At 36.5% G+C, this 19,786-nt stretch overlaps 1 protein-coding gene across 3 annotated transcripts in view; it reads left to right on the plus strand.

Annotated features, from left to right (window-relative positions):
* Positions 1–19,786, plus strand: part of NCK2 (NCK adaptor protein 2) — an 84,935-nt gene that overhangs the window by 50,674 nt on the left and 14,475 nt on the right. For all 3 annotated transcript variants that reach the window (XM_039389630.1, XM_027731470.2, XM_027731472.2), the window contains one exon: positions 639–880. In XM_039389630.1, the coding sequence (XP_039245564.1) occupies positions 655–880 (226 nt within the window). In that variant the 5' untranslated portion in view covers positions 639–654. The remainder of the gene's footprint in view (positions 1–638; positions 881–19,786) is intronic.

The following is a 19,786-nucleotide window of genomic DNA, read 5'->3' on the forward strand; positions in this document are numbered from 1 at the left end:
GTCGTGTGCCGCCTGCATAAAACATGGTGAACAAAAGCTTACTAAAGACAGTACCCTCTTCTTGATGTCAGATTTCCCTGTGAGTTACATCATTTCTTGAAGTATTTCTTGACTTTATACTAAAAAAAGATGGACAACCTTGTTAATTGAAGAAAACATATATATAATGTTAGGATGAGGATGAGGAACTGGGACAGAAGGAAAATATATTTTTGGAATGCAGCAATTTTTTTTCCCTTGTCAGATCAGAACTTGGAATGCCAGGTGTGGGGTAGTTTTATGATGCTATATGCAAAAATTATTTTATGTATATTTATGTATATAAAAATTATTTATGTATTTTATGTATAAATTATTTTCTGTTAATGTATATCTGGATGATATTTTATATACATTCAGAAAAAGTGAATGTAATACATTATGATTAGAATGTACTATCAAGGTGTTGTCATATTTTAGTGGCAGAAAAAACGAGGTCAGTATGACTTCCCTTCTTTTTAAAAGAGGTTTTTCTCTATATAGCCTTCTTATTTTTCCCTAGCCTCTTCATGCTTATTTCAGAGGAATTCAAAGATAAAAATGAGTAAGAATTATATGACATAATTTACTGATGATCGTCATTTAATATTTTGTTGCAGAAGGACTCCATGAAAGATGACAGAAGAAGTTATTGTTATTGCAAAGTGGGATTACACTGCACAGCAGGACCAAGAACTTGACATCAAGAAAAATGAGCGTCTTTGGCTATTAGATGATTCTAAGACATGGTGGAGGGTAAGAAACGCGGCCAACAAAACGGGATATGTGCCATCAAATTATGTGGAGAGAAAAAACAGCTTGAAGAAAGGTTCTCTGGTTAAAAATCTAAAAGACACATTGGGTAAGTCCTTTTGTATTTTGGAAGAAGTTTAGTAGACTTGATGGGTGTCAGACTGGGAGTGTAATATGCGTATAAGTATATTTTTAACATGCCTGTTTGGATTTTCTTAATCCTTAGTTTGAGGTGACATGGTGAATGATTGAAGGACAGAGAGAAAGAGAGAGAGTGGGGCTTGGTGGAGAATCATGTGTAGAAATCTGTAACAGGTTTTCTTGTTATTTTTTATTCCAGTTTGTCAGAAATTGGGTATTTTCAGTGGCTGAAGAACTGTGTTTTCACAGAGATGCCAACTGCTGAATCTTCTCCTCTCATGCCAAGTCCTCTCACTTAGAAATAGATGGATATAAACTGGATTGTTCAGCATAGCTATCATAGCCAAAGCTATGAATGAAAGCTTTATGAATGGGACTATACAATGTGGCTATGTACAAAGTCAGGAGTTAAGTTTCTGTGGTCTGAGATATTCCTTCTGTTTCCAAGTCTGTTTTATACCTGCACGTAAATTCTTCACAGCAGAGTACAAATAAAATAATCTAGCATTGAAAAATGTTTATTTTGAAGGAATGTATTTCAAAGTCAGGTTAAATTAATTTTTCTCTATCACTTTTAATGATTGATTGATGGCTAGAAAAGGTTGAACATAGAGATAAGTGATCATTTTACATACGGAGGCCAAAAAAACCTACTAGTGGTATGTTAGGATGTAATTAATAAAATAGAAAAACAGGTACATGGAAGTGTTTTGAGAGGTCTCTGTGCTTGTGTTTTGTTTTTTACCTGTGTCTTGTGAAGTCTTACATAGGGAAAACTTGTTGCAGACTGCTGTACAAAATGACTCTTCCACAGAAAAATTACAATTTGGGATTAGACTTGTTAGAAAGCTGAAAGGTTCGCTTAAAAATAACATGACTATAGCTCGTGTGGGTTTATCCTGTGCCAATGTTGTGTCTAATAGGTTCAGTTTCTTAGTCACTTCTTCATTACTGTGTTCTCTACTGCTGAGCTGCCATGAAGTACATGAAAATTGAGGACTACAGGGTGGGTGGTGAGCAAACAAGGTTATCATAAGATTTACCAAGGTAATATTTAAAACCATAGTCCTTTCTACAGATATTCTTGGAATATAGTCATTACAGTGCCAGCAAATGTGATTACGCCTTTTCAAAAATTTGTATAAAGAGTAAGCCCCAACATCAATTAACTGGTTAAAATCAAAATCCCAGGTGTGACTTTAAGCTCCTTTTATATGAATTTATGTTGTTTAAAATATATATTGTCTGCAAGCTATTTTATTAACAGATTGCAGTTCTGTTGTGGTAATATATCAAGAGTTCATGTAAAATGGGGGCAGTATTTATTTGATGTAAACATATTTTTATTTATATTCAACAGAAATGTTTAAGTGGAGGAACAGAGATGTGTCCTAGCATATGTGCATGTTTACCTTTTCAGTCTTAACAAAGCTGCATGCTGCAGGGTTCTTCCCTTCGCTATCGTGGTGAACTGTGAAATGGTGTGAGAAAAAAGCTTGATGGTTTCGTGGCTGAGCCTTCACTACTGTCACATCGTCCAAACCTCAGCCCTTTGCATGTACGATTTTTTAATTTCTGAAGTGCTGTTACAACAATCTACTGGTTCCCTGTGCCTTTTTAAATGGTTTTCTCTGTGTGTTTGTTCATCTGAGGCTGAAACAACCTTGTGGTGGAGCCTGGCCTTTTCTTTTGCTGTGGCCACACCTAACCTGCTAAGCATCCATGGTGTAAAGCACCTCTCATGCTCTTTTCTACTCATACATCCTGTGACAGTAAGAAACTGCCTAAGCTATATCTAACTCACAGATTGACTCAGGATTTTCTTGACATCCCTTCAAAAGAGGTGATGCTTAAGAGTATTCTTTTTTTTATAGTAAGGTCTGTGAATTCCTCAGCATAATGAAACATGTCTGCACTGTGCACCACATATCTGTGCAATTTTCTTTTTACCTTTCCTGAATCGGAATCCTCAACTAAACTGTAGTCTCTAAGCCTTGCTTGTCTTGCTGTACTGTAATTTCCCATTTAGAACAAGCAGAGCATGTGTCCTTCCTTAGAGGATCCATTGTTCTGAGAGGCCATCAAAAATGCACTCCTTCTTTTTAAACAAAGGCTTGCAAATTGCAAGACTTATGCTTCATTTAGTGAAACAGCTTTTGAAAGTTTTTCTTCAACCAGTAAAGCAAGTTCTTAAGTTTTTTTTATACAAATATGTCTAATGTCTCATCAAGCCTGCCTTTCCAAGTATCACAAGAAAATTCTTATTAAAATACCTGCTAACCTAGCACAGTTGGAATAGTGGTCATGAGTATTAGTTCTTAAACCAAAATATGTTTCCAACTTTGATCTTGAAACTATTGCCAAAATATCGTACTGAACTTAAGAGAAAAAAAAGTCATTTAATAATCAATCAATAATTAATCATGAGTCTTGTGAAATCTCAGGAGAGAAACAGGAGGCTCTTTGTTGCTTCCAGTGGCTCTAGAGAGACCCTCTGACTTACAGGGATCCACCTCTCATACTTACATCGCTGCAGCAAATGGTTGCTCCCATGGAAATACACTTTTCTCTACTTCTTCCTTAATAGACTAGATTTCCTTGTATTCAAATGTATTTCATCTGAAAGCATTGTTATCTTGCAAATGATGTACTGTGTTGTCTGTGCAATTACCGGTAGCTATCTGCCACTCTTATGCTTATACACAGTAATTACCGGTGGTTGATTTATATTTTTGTCAGATATTCAATAAATATGGAAAGTGCTAGCCATAGTTCAAATTGTGGCAGACCCTACAAGAGCTATAGCTATTTAATTAATAGTTCTCCTAGTTGGCTGTTGAAGATGCATCATCTGAATAGTTCTTCATCCTGTGTTCTAATGAAATTTTATGGCACCACTTACGTTGGTGTCTTGTACATAGAAACCCAAGTGCACCACGAAAGTTTACTGTCTTTCTGAAGTTGCCTGTATCAGGAAAACTTTTAATCTCATCAGGGAATGAAGTCATGACTGTTTGATGATAAAAACTAGTTTTCCCAGAACTGTTGACTGTCATAAATTGAATTTCAATCCTTGAATACTTTATTAATAGAATCCCATCAGCTTTATTGTTGTTTGGCTTGTGGTTGGTGGAAGGTTAATGGGCATGTGGGTACCTAGAGCATACAGCCTGATGGTTTAAAATATCAGCCTATTTTCAGCAATGTCTTAAGGCTTCTGAAATTTCCACTGTATTTTCAGCATTTTTTGGAAAGAACAGAAATAAAATATGTTCAGAGACAGCTCTTTTAAATGTGTTGGGTGCTTATTAAAATGCTGATTAACACTTGTTTAGCATATGTTCATTAAGCTGGTTACTTGTGGTAATGAAAAACAGCTCACCTCAAATCTCAAATGACTTCCACCTACACCCCCACTGCACACCTGAGTCACCCTACAACTTCATAGAAAACGATGGCCTTTTCTGCACCATTCACTTTTGTCTTTGCCATTCTAAGACCTTAACTCTGTTCTACTATGTCTTCTTTTAGTCCTGTCACCAGGGAATTTTTCCAAAACTTAACTGATTTGCAGACATTTCGAGACTTGTAATTTTTCTATGGATGACTGTTTGTTTTTTTGTCATTTTTCTGTTTGATATACATTACCTCTGTGTTCTTAAATCTTTTTCCCAAGTGAAGTCTAATGGTTATGTAGCTATGATGGCACAGTTTTAATTATGGAAATGTAGCATATAGGCCACCTATTGAGTATTTTAAATGATTCATCTTTTCATTTCCTTTTTTGTCTTAACTGAGTGATACGATGAGTAAAAAGTAATGGCAATTTGGCCATTTCAAATTGCTGTCTTCTGTTTGCTCATATTGAATGAAATCTGGTAATTATTACTATTCTTAGGGCAAAAGCCAACTTCCAGGCCTGTAATTAAAATTTCATCTTCATTCATTATAATGAAGTTTAAAATAGTTTCCTTGAACAGTATTTCTTTTGTGAGGGGGGTATTTTTTACACATTTTGAATACATCTTGCTGAGCAAGAGACCTCCAGCGTGCATCTTCCAAACTGTAATTTTCTGTCATATAATTCTTCCCATGTGCTGGAGGTGGAAAAGAACTCCCATACCCATTTGGTTGGAGTGGGTGTGTGCCAGCACCAACCCCAGAGCTGCGCTGAGTGCCGTTCCACGGGTTTCCCCTCCTGCAGCAGAGATGATCTATGGCTGCTGGCTCATCTCAGTCATGCTGAACAGAAACCTTATCTGAAGGAAGCCAAAATAACTGCAAAGTCAGTTGTTTGTGTACTCAAAATAAAACTTCTGCATTTTTTCCATCCCTTTGCAAGTCATTTTCCTGGCACCAGCAGAACTCCTCAGACGGCAGCATGCCACAAGTGACTGATGCATGCGATCCAGCAACAGGGTGCTGTTTTCATGGGAATCCATGATTTTCTGAATGCTACTGCGTTTTCAAAACCAGCACTGCATGTAGGGTTTTCTTACAGGTTTCTGGTCTTGTTACCTTTAGTGAACACCCAAATAAGAAGCCTTGAAGACGATTCCCCTCAGCTCTTGGTGTCGGTTTTTGAACAGATGCCCATTAAAGGAAGGAAAGTTTATTAAAAGGTATTGAAAGAGAGATTGGAGGAATACAGGAGATGTGTTTGCAAATCCATAGGAACAATAGAAACACTAGATGAGTGTTAGCAGTGATGGCAAATAACAGTCACCTGGATAATGTTTCACAGAGATGTTTGAGTCGCACAAGAGACTCTTCAAATCACTTCTTTATTAAGCTTCTGTAAGTCTGAAAAACTTCTCAGTAGCTTTTTAGTTTTAATTCTCACTTCGTGTGCCAGATTTTTGTGTGGAAAATAAGAATTGCCAAGTGAGATGTAATGTATGGAAACCAGTTCTTACTTACATCAGTGTTCCTAGTATGTTGTTTCAGAAGTGTTATGAGCGTCCCAAAGTATTTCCTGAGTTCATCAGCCACCATGGTGTGTGTTTTCCTGGGTCAATCTGCACATCTGTGCAGCAGTCCCTGAAGTACCATATATATATATATATATATATATATATATATATATAAAAAATTGCTTCCAGGAATCAAGTTTTCTACATCTCCCCTTCTCTCCTCGTTATTTATATGAAAATGTGAGGGGTTTTCACATTTATAATTTCACATTTTTGCACTATTTAATACCACCTTCTCCATGCCTTTTTGGAAATTGATGCGGAAGTTAACTCTTTTTTCCATTGGAGGGTCACTGCTTACTAAGAAGCATAAATGAGGAATTGGTCATTCTTTAATGCAATATTTTCTTTAACAGTGGGAAACATGGGTTAAGAGGTTTAGTGTATTTCCTTTTTAGATATAAATAATTCAACTTAAATTTAAACTATAACCATCATAATTTTGCATAACATAATTATGAAATATCATTCTCCAGATAAGTCATCAACCTTTAACTTCTGGGGTGTGTGTTAGTGGGCCTTTTTTTTTTTTTGGTTTGGTTTGGAGGATTTTTTCTCTTTAAAAATATCTTAGTGGGCCAATTTTGGTAGTTCTGATGTGGTATGTCTAGTAGATTTAATTATACAAGATGATATTTTGACGTTTATCAGATTGTTTCTAGATCTCAAGTATTAAAATTTGATTACTGAAGTCTTTCACTGTTGAAAGTTACTGATGTGATTTTAACGGTTGTGGTTTTGAACTGAACATTATCCAGTTCTTCAGCACTAGTTTTAAAAAGTGCAATCATGAAAAGTATACACGGTATTTTTAGCATAGCTATAGCTATAAGTTGAGTCTTACATATTCCCTTCTTGATAAATTTGTGTTTGTTTATCAGCAAACTGCCTTAACCATATGAGCTGCAAAATCACAGAAAACACATTAAATTAGTAATATGACCAAGTACCAGTTTAAAAAATATTTCTGTTAGTTCTTAATTAGTTGTTTCCAATTGTAGTCTTCTCTGGACACCATGAGAGTGTAAAATTTACTACAGAATGAAAAAATGGTGGAAATAAGAATAGATATAATAAGTACACTGTTGTATAGCACAACCTCTTAAGCCTTGTAGAGCTCATGTTAAAGAAACAGAACTACTTTAATAAGACAAACAGAAGTTATTTTAATTTTTTTAGAACTTCAAGTTCCCTGTGTTTTTGGACTTCCTTGCCATAGACCTGTAAGAAATGCTAGTCTTTCCATTCAAAAGCAGGCATTTAATAAATTTGATTTTAAAAAATAGCTTCCTACAGTATATACCTACTTGTCAAATTATTTATCACATATAAAGATTCCTAAGATGGAGCGATATTAACCTTTCTGTTTAGCTGAACATCTCTATTGAAATTAGCAGTAAAATCAATCCCCTTTCAGGAATTCAGCACAATTTTTTCCTGTATCTTAATGTTGCTTTGAAGCTTTCTAGCTTGTCGGAAAATGTAGTAGTGGACTACATGACAATAGTGGAATGTCTGTTGTGCCTCTTGGAGGACTGGATGAGCAAAAGTCATCTGTATTTACACTTTTAAGCAATCAATATACAGGAATTTAAGTTCCTTTTCAGGGAGAGGAAGTAGTCGAGGTGTTTATGCACAGCACAAATTCTTACTCTGTTTCCTAGAATCTGTGTTAAAATAGCTCATTCCATGGTTGAATTTCTTCAATAAAAGCACTTTCTCTGCTGTGCTTCGTCCCGCTTTGTAGCTGCATTGCTCAAAGCAAGCATGTTTGTTTGTGGGACGGGGTGGCAACAGCGGTGACTCTTCACCAGTGACGAAATTGAGGAACTGATGGGAACTTCCTTTAGGTGTGGTGTCTTTGGTGGTTTGAGAGGAAAAAAAAAGCTGGAACAATTGCGTTTCTTCCATATTCTCAGTAATAATAGATCAGTCTGGTTGGATAGATTGCTGAGAAAGGAGAAATGGGAGATGATCACAATGGTTTCAAACACAGGGAAGAGATTACTTCCATTCCTGTCTAGAGCATGTGGAGTTAGGAGCTGGCAGTGCCGATGCCACTGGAGTGTTAACAGATGAATTGCATAATAAGGAATTCAAACACTTTGCTACTTTCTGGAAACATCTGCCTCACGATCATCATTAAAACCTAGACTTAGCTTGAGTGCCCATTTTCACTTCATTGATGATCTTTGAAGATCTAGACATATTCAATAGCAGTAGCTCTGCATATGGGAAGTTATACAAGAAGATATTGCTGACAGGGTAGGGTCTGCTTTCTCACCATCAATTAGATACATACGTAATGGCAAAAGAATATATTCATTTTGAATTAGTGTTACTATTATACATGTTAAAATAGTTATCCAGAATATGAAACAAACTCACAAATGTATGGGTTTGGACCTACTGTACACCCATAAATACTTAAATAACTTTAATATGATTATCAACTGTGTCCACTGAAAGTAGCATTAAACAAATCCGAGTCTGTGTGAAATTAAAAGCAGACTTTCTAAAAAATACTGTTATAGTTTCTAAACAAATGTACCTAAGAAGGAAAAAAATCTGAAGTTCTGGAGCAAACTAATGCAAAACAAATTAAAAACCAAACCAAAACAAAAAAAAACCCCAAACAAAATGAAACACAAACTTCATGCCTTTTAGAGAGTTGAAGGCAAACAAAATTGGTGAATATTCTGGAGAACTCAGGGTACAGAGTAATGCTTCTTTTACCTCTAAATAAGAGTTTCTCTGCTGCATGTATGCTTCAGACCCTTTATTTGCTCCAAGGTGAAAAGCCAAAAGCAGCAGTGAATGCAGAACCTGCAGCTTATTGCAGTGTTAGCTTGTGATGGGAGCAGAAGTTTGGGTTTTTTCAGTTCATATTTGTATTCTTCTGAAATTTTGTCTTACACACATTATTTATTGGAGTGAATTATTTAAAGGATTTGCTGCTTCGAGTTTAAAACAAACATATAATGGAAACCATGATGTGTCCTTCCTTTCAGCAGATTTTTCTACTGTGAGGGTCGCAGTAAAATGTTGCAAGGCTGAAGGCATAAAGAAATCTTCCTAGGTTTAGTCTACGTTGAGAGAATAAAGATCTTCTTTGTACTGTATTAGAAGTTTTATGTAGTAGGTACTTTTCTCCCCCCCTCCATGCAGTGTGTGTGTGCATGGAGGTACACTGACATTTACAGAATGAGCCTTTATTTTAGTCATAATTATGTGTGAAAAGATAAAAGGATCATCCTAACTCAGTGTGACTGTGTGTACTGATGTCTTTGGTATTATTTCTCTCAACTGTCACCTTGGAGGACCCTGCTTTTCCCCTCTCTGAGCCAGTTATGTTTCAACCTATAATTGTTTGGCCTTAGAGCAAGCCCAAAAATTAGCTCCAAAGGTAGTTTCACAGTCCCCTATTAAAAGAAGTCACCCCATTGCCAGTAGCTCTTCCTATGCTCTCTTCCAACCATGGAGGCAGAGCTTTTTACTCTCTTAGCATTAAAAGTTAGTGTCTGAACCCTCAACTCTTTTGATGTTTAATTTTTTCCATAGAATAAAATCCTTTAAGCAATCTGCTAATTATGTCTCTTCTTCTGAGCCAGTGATAATAGAGTGCTTTTATTCTCAAGTGGTGTCTTGTACTGGATTCCTTGCATTATGTTCCCTTCTGTCGCCCTTTCCCTCAGGTTCCTGGGAGGACTGAAGATCGCTGAGGCAGCAGAACTGGGGCTGCAGTGTGGGTCAGCCAGCTGCCTGGGTTGGACTCTTCCCATAAGCATGCTTTTATGGGGGTACATGTACTTGTGTGCTCTGGGTACTGTCCTCCCCTTTGGCTTCACATCCTAGCACACGATGGTGGTAGCAGAGAGAAGAAACATGTAGCTGACAGTAGCTAATTTTGAGGTATTGTGTATACTTTGTTTGGTGTGTATAGCTGGGTCACCCTTCTAAAGACCAAGCTAAGGTAGCAGGCAAAAATCGACAGCCCGTGTCTTGTACTCTTGCGGACACCATTTTCCAAGGAATACCAGTGACTCAAAGGACAAATGATTTTTCCATATGGAAGTGACAGTGTCTGCACTTTCTACCATTTAGAATCATTGGGGAATTCTTCTCCTTCAGATGTGGCTATTTCCTTCAATATTCAACCCCAAGCAATTCTTTCAGTATCACTGTATTTCTCTTTTTGAGGCCTTGGTCTGTCTTAATTTTAATCCTTCAGGGTCTTTTCAAGTATTAATTTGCTTCTTTTTCTCTGTGTTTCACTTGGGTTCCATTGCTTTCTGTTTCTGGGGTTTTTTTGAAGACCTTAGGTAACTATTAGGTAACTATAGTAACTATTAGGTAACTAATAGGTAACTATTCTGGACTGTGTTTTCATACCATGCAAACAAAATTTCTAAATTAGCATTCACACCAAAAAAGTTGGGCTTTGTCTCAGAATGTGCAAGGGAAGGTTTCCTTCCATTTCTGAGTCTCAAAAATGTTTTGTTTTGTGGAGTGTGTCCATAAAGCAAGAATTGAGATGTGTGCAATGCATGCAGACATCAAACATAAAGTTGCTGTGTGAGAGAGAATGCCCACCTCTGTTGTTTTTGAAGGGGAAGGGGAGGGTTCCTGCAGAGATGGCTTTCTTTGAGAGTCACTTCAGTGGTCATCATGATTGTTTACTGACAGTTCGTTTTTGTGGTCTCAGCAAATGCATTTGGACAGACACTGCTCTTAATGGCAATGGCTGGTCAGGTTAGCCAGGTTGACATTTGGGGTACTCTTTCTAATAGATTACTATTTGTAGCTGTATTTTGCACTAGAAAATTGATTTAGGACTTAGGCTGTAAACCATCTAAACTGTATGCAATCATTGCCATCACACCTGTTTAGCAGTCTTTGGGACTTTGTAAATGAAAGAAAATGGGAAGTGAAAGAAAAAAGAAAGGGAAAATGTATTTTGATGTAGTGAAAATGTCATTCTTCTTGTATATGGGCTCTACCAATTTACTAACCTGTAAGATATTTTTGTAATTGTTCATTCAGGAAATTGTTCTCCAGAACAGGAGATAAGTTTATTACTCTAGTATGTGCTTGTTAATTATTCAGTTTTAATCTACAGAAGAAATTGTTTTGGTTTGTGTGTGAGTTGTGGGGTTTTGTGTTTTGGCTGCAAGGACTAAACCTCAGAGGAGACAGGCTGTTTTGTTAAGTGAACCATTTCTCCATTACTTCCCCTTTAGAGGTGGAGAGGTCTGGTTTTGTCTATATAATTGCAAGTAACCTGAGAGCCCTTAATTAATGAAGTTATGTGCCTTAAAATTTAGAGAATAAGTTAGTAAAGAAAGAGTTGTATTTACTTTGTTTTCCCTTTCCTAAAAGGGGTTTCGAATAAAATTGTAGTATCTATGACAGGCTTCTAAGGAGGTCTGAGATTTATAAAGAAAACAATGTAACAAACACCTTGGATTTTCTTTTATTGTAACATGGAATTTAACGTTTGAAAACATTAAGATAGTATAACGCAAGCATTCTGGCCTTATGGTAGAATTACTAAGGCTTTACATCATGCTTAGTGTTGGTATGGGCCAACTGGAATAAAATGCAGTAACCTCAAAGAGTAGACAACCATGATATATTCAGGAGGGATTACCTTGAGCTTTTGATGCTGAGATACTGCCCTTTATTCAATATTTGCATCATTTTCTTCTAATGCATTTCTTTGAGTTGAGATGATAAGCAGTTATAATTGCTGCTTTGTAGTGTATCTGTTCAGGTTTGGGCTTGATGATCTGAACTTCAATCTCTATTTGTAACATCTATTAAGTCTTTGATTTTCATGTACAGAATTGAGAGCAAATTTGAGCAAACGAACTGAAAAGACTAAGTTAGTACTATAGTCACATGTGTCTAAAATGGAATGATTCCATCTCAGTTATTTGGAAGAGTCTTTAAATTGGAGGGTCATCATCTTGCATTCAGGGTAGTCTACTTTGTACTTGCTGTATATTATTTTTTTTTAATTGAGTGGGTTCATGTTAGGAAGTCGGATTTGTATCCTGAGCTGCCCTGTGCACCTCTTTTAACTCATATAAATGTGAGATAGCTAAATATGAATCACCTTTCCATCAGATACTGGAGGAGGTGAGGGCACATAAGCTAAGATGTACTCACTGAGGGACAGGAGTATGTATTGAGGTAGACTGGAGCACCTCACACATATCAGGGATTTCTTTATCAATATTCTGTTGGTATTCGTGAAGAAGAGGCAAAACGGTGTAGCTTTCCTTCTCTACATCAAGGGAACAGAAAACACTGGGAAGTCCTACAGGTCTACTGTGCCTTCTCCCCATACCTTATAAATCTGTTCTTAGAGTTATGGGTCTGCCTTAGGTTTAAGGTAGTTCCAGCTATTTTCTCTTATCAGGACATTCTACAAAATCAAGAGTGCATCATTTATAAGTGAGGTGGAAATATAAAGTAAGTAGAAATATCTTTATCTGTGTTTGAAAGTAGAGACTTCTGCTTCATTTTAAATATGTAGATCGAAATTGGAACCGTAGGTCTTGAGAAACCCCATTCATTTTATATGCCCTCTATGTGAGACTAAGACAGCATTGTTCCTACTCCAGAGAGGACTCAAATCCCAAGACCATTTAAATTTGTCCAGTAGGACTACTTCTTCATTTTGCCGCTGGGGTAAAAAAATACATGAGGCAGTTTATGAAAGCCTTCAGGTCGTGTGTTTGTCTCCATCCACGTATGTTCCTCTATTACATCCTTCATTTTAACCTTTCGCTATAAAATGCTCTGGGTACAGGAAACTCATATCAGAGAAACTCACATCAGAGTTGGCATATGAATGTACCTTTCCTAATAACAGATAGGCATATTTAACACAGTGTAAAATGCAAGAATTAATGCAGTAGTTGATATGGTTGTTGAGTTGATTTCTTATGGAAGCCTCCATACCAAATAGTGTTTGATGCATGCAAAATTTTGACACTACTTTTTCCTGTATTGGAAAAACAGTGATAAAGCAGCCTGGTTGTTGAAATGTCAGAATTTTACTTTGACATTTAGAGAAGAGTTTCCACTTTTTAATTTGTTCTAGTGTGGCTGTTTTTGATATTGAGCTTCTTAAAGAAGATATAAAAAGTCATTAATAAATCTCTGAGGCTTCGTTTCTGTATCACAAATGCAGCTGAAGATTTCTGAAATTTATAGCACTGTCCTTTAAAGAATGCTGTTGATGGATATGTTGCTTCTAAAACACTGACTATCCCATATGGATCTTGGCTTTTGAACATTTGCTTGGAAACTGGACGTGTAGGTGGAGGGGGAGAAAAAGGAGTGGGGGGGTGCAGTCTGAAAATGTGCAGAAAGGTTTGGGGTTTCTTTCTGTGTAACAGAAGAAACTTTAGTCTGCTAAATTCCTTAGTAAAAAAGAAGCAAACCCAAGTTAATTTAAAATTATAAAAATAAATAACGCAAAACTAAATGCATGTTTGATCTGGACATTCCATCTGTCAGGAAGTTATGTGTTTATCTCTTTACTGGGTGGATAAATGACTTAATTTACATTGCATTACGGTGGGTCTTTTCTGAAGAATTTTCCTGAAAAGTTAATTGCTTCTTTCTTAATGCAATTTTTAGTTCGCTATGAAAAAGACACTGTATACTTTGCATACTTAATAACTGTATGCATTAATATGCAATGCAATTCAGAGCCTTAGTATTCAGAGATGAATAACTTATTTGGTAAACAAAAAAGGATCATTGTTTTTAATTGTATCTGTATGAAGTCAGATAGAATTACAATTTTATTAGAATGCACAAGAAAAATAATATTAAGTATCTTAAATAAAAATTGGTTAAAATGTTGAATAAATGCTATCTCTAAATAAAAATGAATTTTGAGAAACTTGCTTGTTTCTGCTGCATCTTACAGAAAACACTTGATTAGTAAATTGAATGAGAATTTCTGCTTGCTTCGTCTTTGAAGATTGTTAGAACTAGGAGAGCTGTTCTGTAAAATTTGGGTTTATATTTGGAGGAACCAAAACGTTCACATTTCGGCTGAAATTTATTAATTTTTATATACATCTCTGAGCTTAGCAGAAATTATGGTAAAAATATTTTTTCTAGCTCCTTCAGCTATTACAAGTATTATTTAGTATTTGAACGCACTCTTGCTCTAGGTATTTATACTGGGAGTTCTCCTAACTTGTTTGTTTGACTTCCTTAAATTCATCAGCCTCAAACTTGTTTTACTTCAATGTTTCAGCTGTTTAATGGAAGTTGTTGTTTTAATAGATTATAATAATGTTAAATTTTTCAGCACTCTGGAGTGCTTTGTGTCAATTTAAATTTTGATAGGGTTATTTTTAAAGAACAAAACCTGTTATTTTAAAAAACTGGTTAAAATGAAAATATTTCCATTAAAAAATACACTGTGCTCATGCTCTTCATGGTGGCTTCTATGATTTTTTGGGGTTTTTTAACCATAAAGCAAATTGTATAGCTAAAAGAATTTTACTCTAGAGAGAGGGTACTTACATTGAAATGCAGTAAAATTTCTATAAAAAAGTTTACAGGTAACTGTTGATTTGGGTGGGGGGGTTGTGGGTTTTTTTGTTGTTTTGGTTTCTTGTTTTGTTTTTTAATTCAGAGAAGAATGGCCAGTAATATAAAACTATTCAATTACTGGGTAATTCATATTGCCAATGAAAGTTCCTTTTTTAAATTCTTCTTTTTCCAGAAATAGATTTTCAAATACTCATTCATGTTCTGTTTAAAACCCATGCTTTGACAGACTGTGTGAGGGTTGTGGCAGGATGGATAAGATTTAAGGCAGAAGCTGAAGGAACCATCTCCCAGAATTTTTCTCCCTTTTTCCTCCTCTTTTCAATACCTTTGTTTTTATATGTTAGTTTGATAGCTGATAGCTGTGAACTCGAGTGCTGAGGTTGAGCATCATGCTGAAAGGCATTGCCTTTGAGTGTGAACAGGGAAGTTGGGTGAGGGCGTTGCCCATGGAAGGAGGGAGATGCTCTGCCCCTTGAAAGAACAACCCCAGCACTGTGGTCTGGGCCCAGGGGCACCACGGTGGTCCTGCTGACCCACCAAAATCAGCCTGGCATTGCATTCGACTCACTAAAATCATGCCACTTAGTCAGCTTATCATAAAACTGTATGTCCTGGATTGATTTTTGGGTACTAACCTAAATACAGAGCAAGTCTGTTTGGGGAGGGCATAGCTGGTGTGGGCAACTTGGTGGCTGGCAGGAAGGCAGGGATCTTGGCTAGCCCTGCCCACCATTCCAAATGGGCAGAACATCACCTGTCAGTTTCTGGAGAATTAAAAAAAAAATAAAATATCTAGATAATTCAGTTTAGAGAGGTAAAAATTAAATACACCACTTTTTACCCACATTTGAGTTTGGCTGTACATGTGTCCTTTTCAGCTCTAGTATCAGATCCTGTGTTTTGACTAACCGATAGAGTGTAATTTCATTTTTAATTGAGTAAAAGCTTGTTGTATTTCTAAATAGACTATGAAAGAAAGTACCTGTCAGTATTTGATGCACTATTAATTCAAGATATCTATTTGCTGACCCTTACCTTGCTCAAGTTAATTTTTTGACAATTTATAACTTTGTAATAATGTACAATAGCTGATGGAAAACTAATTTCGAACATAAAAGGTTGAACACATGATACAAAAGTCAGTTCTGACTTGTTATGAAAAAGAATCTATTAAGATATGTAAATATAGTAAGAGATGAAAATGTACAAAAAGTTCATTTTCTAATTGCTATGGGGAGAGCTAACAGCTTTATTCAGCAACATTCATTTTCACATTTCCAGCTGCTTATTTAGACTTAAAACTGACATCTCCAACACTGATAGAGGATATTTGAAGGACACCATTTTATAGAACTCTAGTCCCTTAAAGAGGAAGTAGTTTCCAAGAACTCAGTTGTTTTGAGACACTTTTGTTTTTGCTTTTGCAGTAGATTTTATAGTTCAAAGGTCTCTTTTGGAAGAAGATGTCCTTCCTTAATTGCTCCTAATATTTGAATAAGAATTTGTTGGAAGCTTCTTAAGGAGTTGTATCTATCATATTTAGTGGTATGGCCTTTTTCATTGAACTCTGAAGTGAGGAATTCTGCTCTGGAAATTCAGTGTTGCATTTATGATTTCTCAAAGGAATACAGTTTGTTTATATTGCAACATTTTTCTGAAAGGGCTTTTTTTTTTTCCTTCTGTGAATTTGATGTGTAGGTAAGCTGCTGAAAATATTTGCTCTTAAATTCAGAGAAGGTTTTAGAAAAGATAGATTGGGAGAATTCAGATGACACTAGTTTCACTTACCAACTATTTTTCAGAATTTGGCTTCTGGTATTGCATGATCTTTTTTGTATACTGACTTTTCCATTCTCTCACCTTCTGTAATCTAAAGTATCAGATCGAATTAAAATCCCTTTGGAAAGAAATGCAGCTGTATTTAGTCTGTTTAAAGTTTAGCTACATACAAGATGTTACAAATTTAGAGAGCAGTCTTGGGAAGAGGTTGCTAGACAATTTGACTGCAAATACCTTCATGTTTAGTTTATGTTATTCTTAATCAGAACTTAAAAAAAATAACTTTGAATACTGATAAGGCTGCAGAAATTTATTATACAGCCACATCAGTGAGTCTCTTCTGGGGATGAGCAAGAGCAGTTAAAATACAAAATATAGTCACTTACCAGTTTCAGGCAAGGACACCACTTCACAGGAACATGGAAAGACTCATCAAATGAGCCTTCCTAAAATAAGGAAATTTTATCTTTTGTAAATAGGCTTTTTCAACTAAAGATAGTATAGAATATTAGACCATAATTAGCAAATGGAATCAAAATTTGTACTAGTGACAAAAAAATCCCTCTATACAAGTGTTATGTATGTATTTCTTAAAGTATGTATTAAGATAATGTTTTAAAGATAACTAGACTCGTTTGTCCTATGAACAAATTTTCATAAAGATCGTAGCTATGCAGCCTTGTTTCGGTACTTTCACTGGAAGCAGGAGAGAGAGAGAGAGAGAGAGAGAGAGAGAGAAAACCTTTTGTTTTTATCAGGAGAAGTCTGAGCAGTCACGACACCTGTGCTGTCTGACAGGTGGCCAAAGTTTGGGCCAGGAGTGTGGCCAGCATGGCAGGAGACACAGGTAGGGGTAGGGGAAGTAGCACTACCTCAGCATCAGGCCAAAGAAGAGCAACCAGAAGGAAATTCCACCACTTTGAGGTTTGGGGGTGCTCAAGACGTTTCCGAGAGAAGTCTAAGGAGCACGAGATGGGAAGGCTGGAAGCACTGTGGGGAGAGGGCACTGGGAGAGGTGGGAGCTGGAGGACCTTATGGGTACAATGGGAAGGCCATTGCAGGGACAAGACGGTAACTAAAGGGTGCTAAGCTAGGCCTTGCACAATGGAAACTTAAGAGACAGGAAGCAAATTCATAGGAAACTGGTCTTCAGCCTCCTGCTCAAAAAATAAGCTATTCTTTAGAGCCACAACTGAGCTAGGAAAGGAAGCAGGAACACAGTGATGCAACTGGCATGTTTCTGAATTCCCTAGGACTAAACATGGGGCCAGAGGATTTCTTTCAGTGCAGAGAAAAGGAGAGTTCAGAGTGGATCCCTTCTCTGGAAATGATGCTAACTAGTTGATTCTTTTCTTTATCTCAGCAGTTTATCAGCCTAAAAATTAAACATGTTTACATCACTTGGCAACATGTTTGCCAAGAGTGAAAATGAACTACTTTATTGTAGATTAGTTGTAGACTGTGAACAATGTTACTTCCTATGAATTGCAGTAACATAAAGCAGGCTTTCTGCTGCTTTGCAATACTTTTTTTGCTCCCACCCTTTTCCCTTCACTTCAAAGCTGATTTCTTGCTTTAGGTTTCTCCTTCTTGACAACTATTTGTGTTACAAAGGATTATGGCTTCAGGTGAACTGTAACCAATGAGTCAGAATGGGAAAAATACAGTTGTATTTCACTAGTAGGTAAGTTTTCATTAGAACAAAGATAATAAAAAATGCCAAAATTATGACTGCAATCGCAAATATATTTGACTTTTCTGAATATGACTCCCAAAGTGCTTGAATGTTTTGTTTTCCATGAAATTCTTTATTTGGATTTCATTCCATTCGGACATAAGAATAGGGATACCCTTGCAAATAGTAGTAAGTGAACGTTTCTGTTCGTAGTGAGTAATGATGGCGTTTACTCTTTTTAGAGATGACTCATGTAGACTGTACTTTTGTTTTTTTAATGGAGTTGTGAGTTTTGTCATAAATGCATATACAAAGTTTACGATAATCCGAACTTTATTCTTGCTTAACTATGACCAACTCTCCTATTAAATTATATTTTTAGACTTGTTTCCTAAGGAAATGAAGCTTACACTAGTCATGCTGTCACAGTCAGCTGTCATCGTCCGTCCATCTGTCCACCCTTGATAACTCAGCCAATTTTAGGCAAACTTGACAGACTGGCAGAGATAAACTAACTAGTTTTCTCCAACTCTGTGCCTGGGAGGCACACTGCTGGTTTCCCTCACTGGAGGAGAAGCCAGAACAATCCCAGATCTTTGCTCAGTCCAGGCAGGGCTGAAAGACAACAGTGTGCCAGGCATTGTGCTTGGCTGGCCAGCCCAGCAAAGGTAGGGAGGAGGGCAGCACCAGGGGAGGTGAATTATGCTTTGAGGGCAGTTTGGAGATGGCAGTAGGGAACTGGAGATATGAGAAAGACCTGGAGATGTGAAGGCAGTCATATGGTAGGGGGGCTTATTTTAAATCCTGCAGGAGATGGAGGCAGAGGAGGAATAGTGCGGCAGGAGGTATAAGGAGAAAAACAGGAACAGATTTCCTTCATTCTGCTCATGGAACAACTTGTTTCCTCTTCAGTCATAGACGCAGTTATGAGTATTGTAACCTCACAGAAAAAATGATTGTTAGATAATTAACATGCCTTTCACTGTGCTTGACTGCAGCTAGGTTTCTGCATAGGTAGTTACTTTGGTCAAACCAACTGGAAACATACTCTTTAGTGCTCATTGCTGCTGTTGCAAAAGGTTAATCATTACCATGCTGTCAGCCTTAAAAAGTTTGTTCACATGAAATGTTAAGCTTAAAATGAAGAACTCCAGCTGCCTTTATTGGTAAAAAAACCCATAGTGAAGTTTCTAATTTCTGTGTTCCTAAAGTTGTAATGATTTGTGTTGAACAGGGAGGATAGGAAGGAACATTTGAAATGTCACATGCACAATTGGAAGGTTTGTGAAAAAAGATGAAATTTATGAAACTTCAAGTGAAAGAAAGTGCTTGAATTATAACCTTTTGATAAATGTTTAGATACCTTTATCAGACTCCAGAGGGTTTTTTTAGAAACTTGTTTTTTTCACCTGTTTATCAACTTTTTTTTTCCAGATACTTCAGTTTATGGCATTCTCTTATCACACTGCATCCCCATCTCTCACAGTTATCTCTGTGCTCTGATTTTCACCTAGTTTTCTCCTGGCCAGCTACTTCATCATCTACTGGGGGTTTTATGTTTTATTAGTTCTTCTGCTGTGATTCCAAGAAGTGGTGCTGCATATATTCATTAGAGAGCATATAAAAGCCTTAGCTTTTAATCTGCAAGGTTCAGTCTCAGTGGAGGGCTTTATGTAGAGTGAATTTATTGAAATATAGCAGCTTGTTTTCCATGAAGTTACAACAAGTAATTTCCCCCCTTTCTTGACAGAACAACCCTTAAGTTGTGTTTGTTTATATCACTGTAATTTAATGCTCGTTAGTTCTGATACATTCTTGTCTTTTGGTTAAAAATGATCTCTAAACTGATAAAAATTTCCAG

Source organism: Pipra filicauda, unplaced genomic scaffold (genome assembly GCF_003945595.2).
Source record: "Pipra filicauda isolate LSUMZ 115617 unplaced genomic scaffold, ASM394559v2 scaffold74_size2892960_pilon, whole genome shotgun sequence".
Classification (NCBI taxonomy): Eukaryota; Metazoa; Chordata; class Aves; order Passeriformes; family Pipridae; genus Pipra; species Pipra filicauda.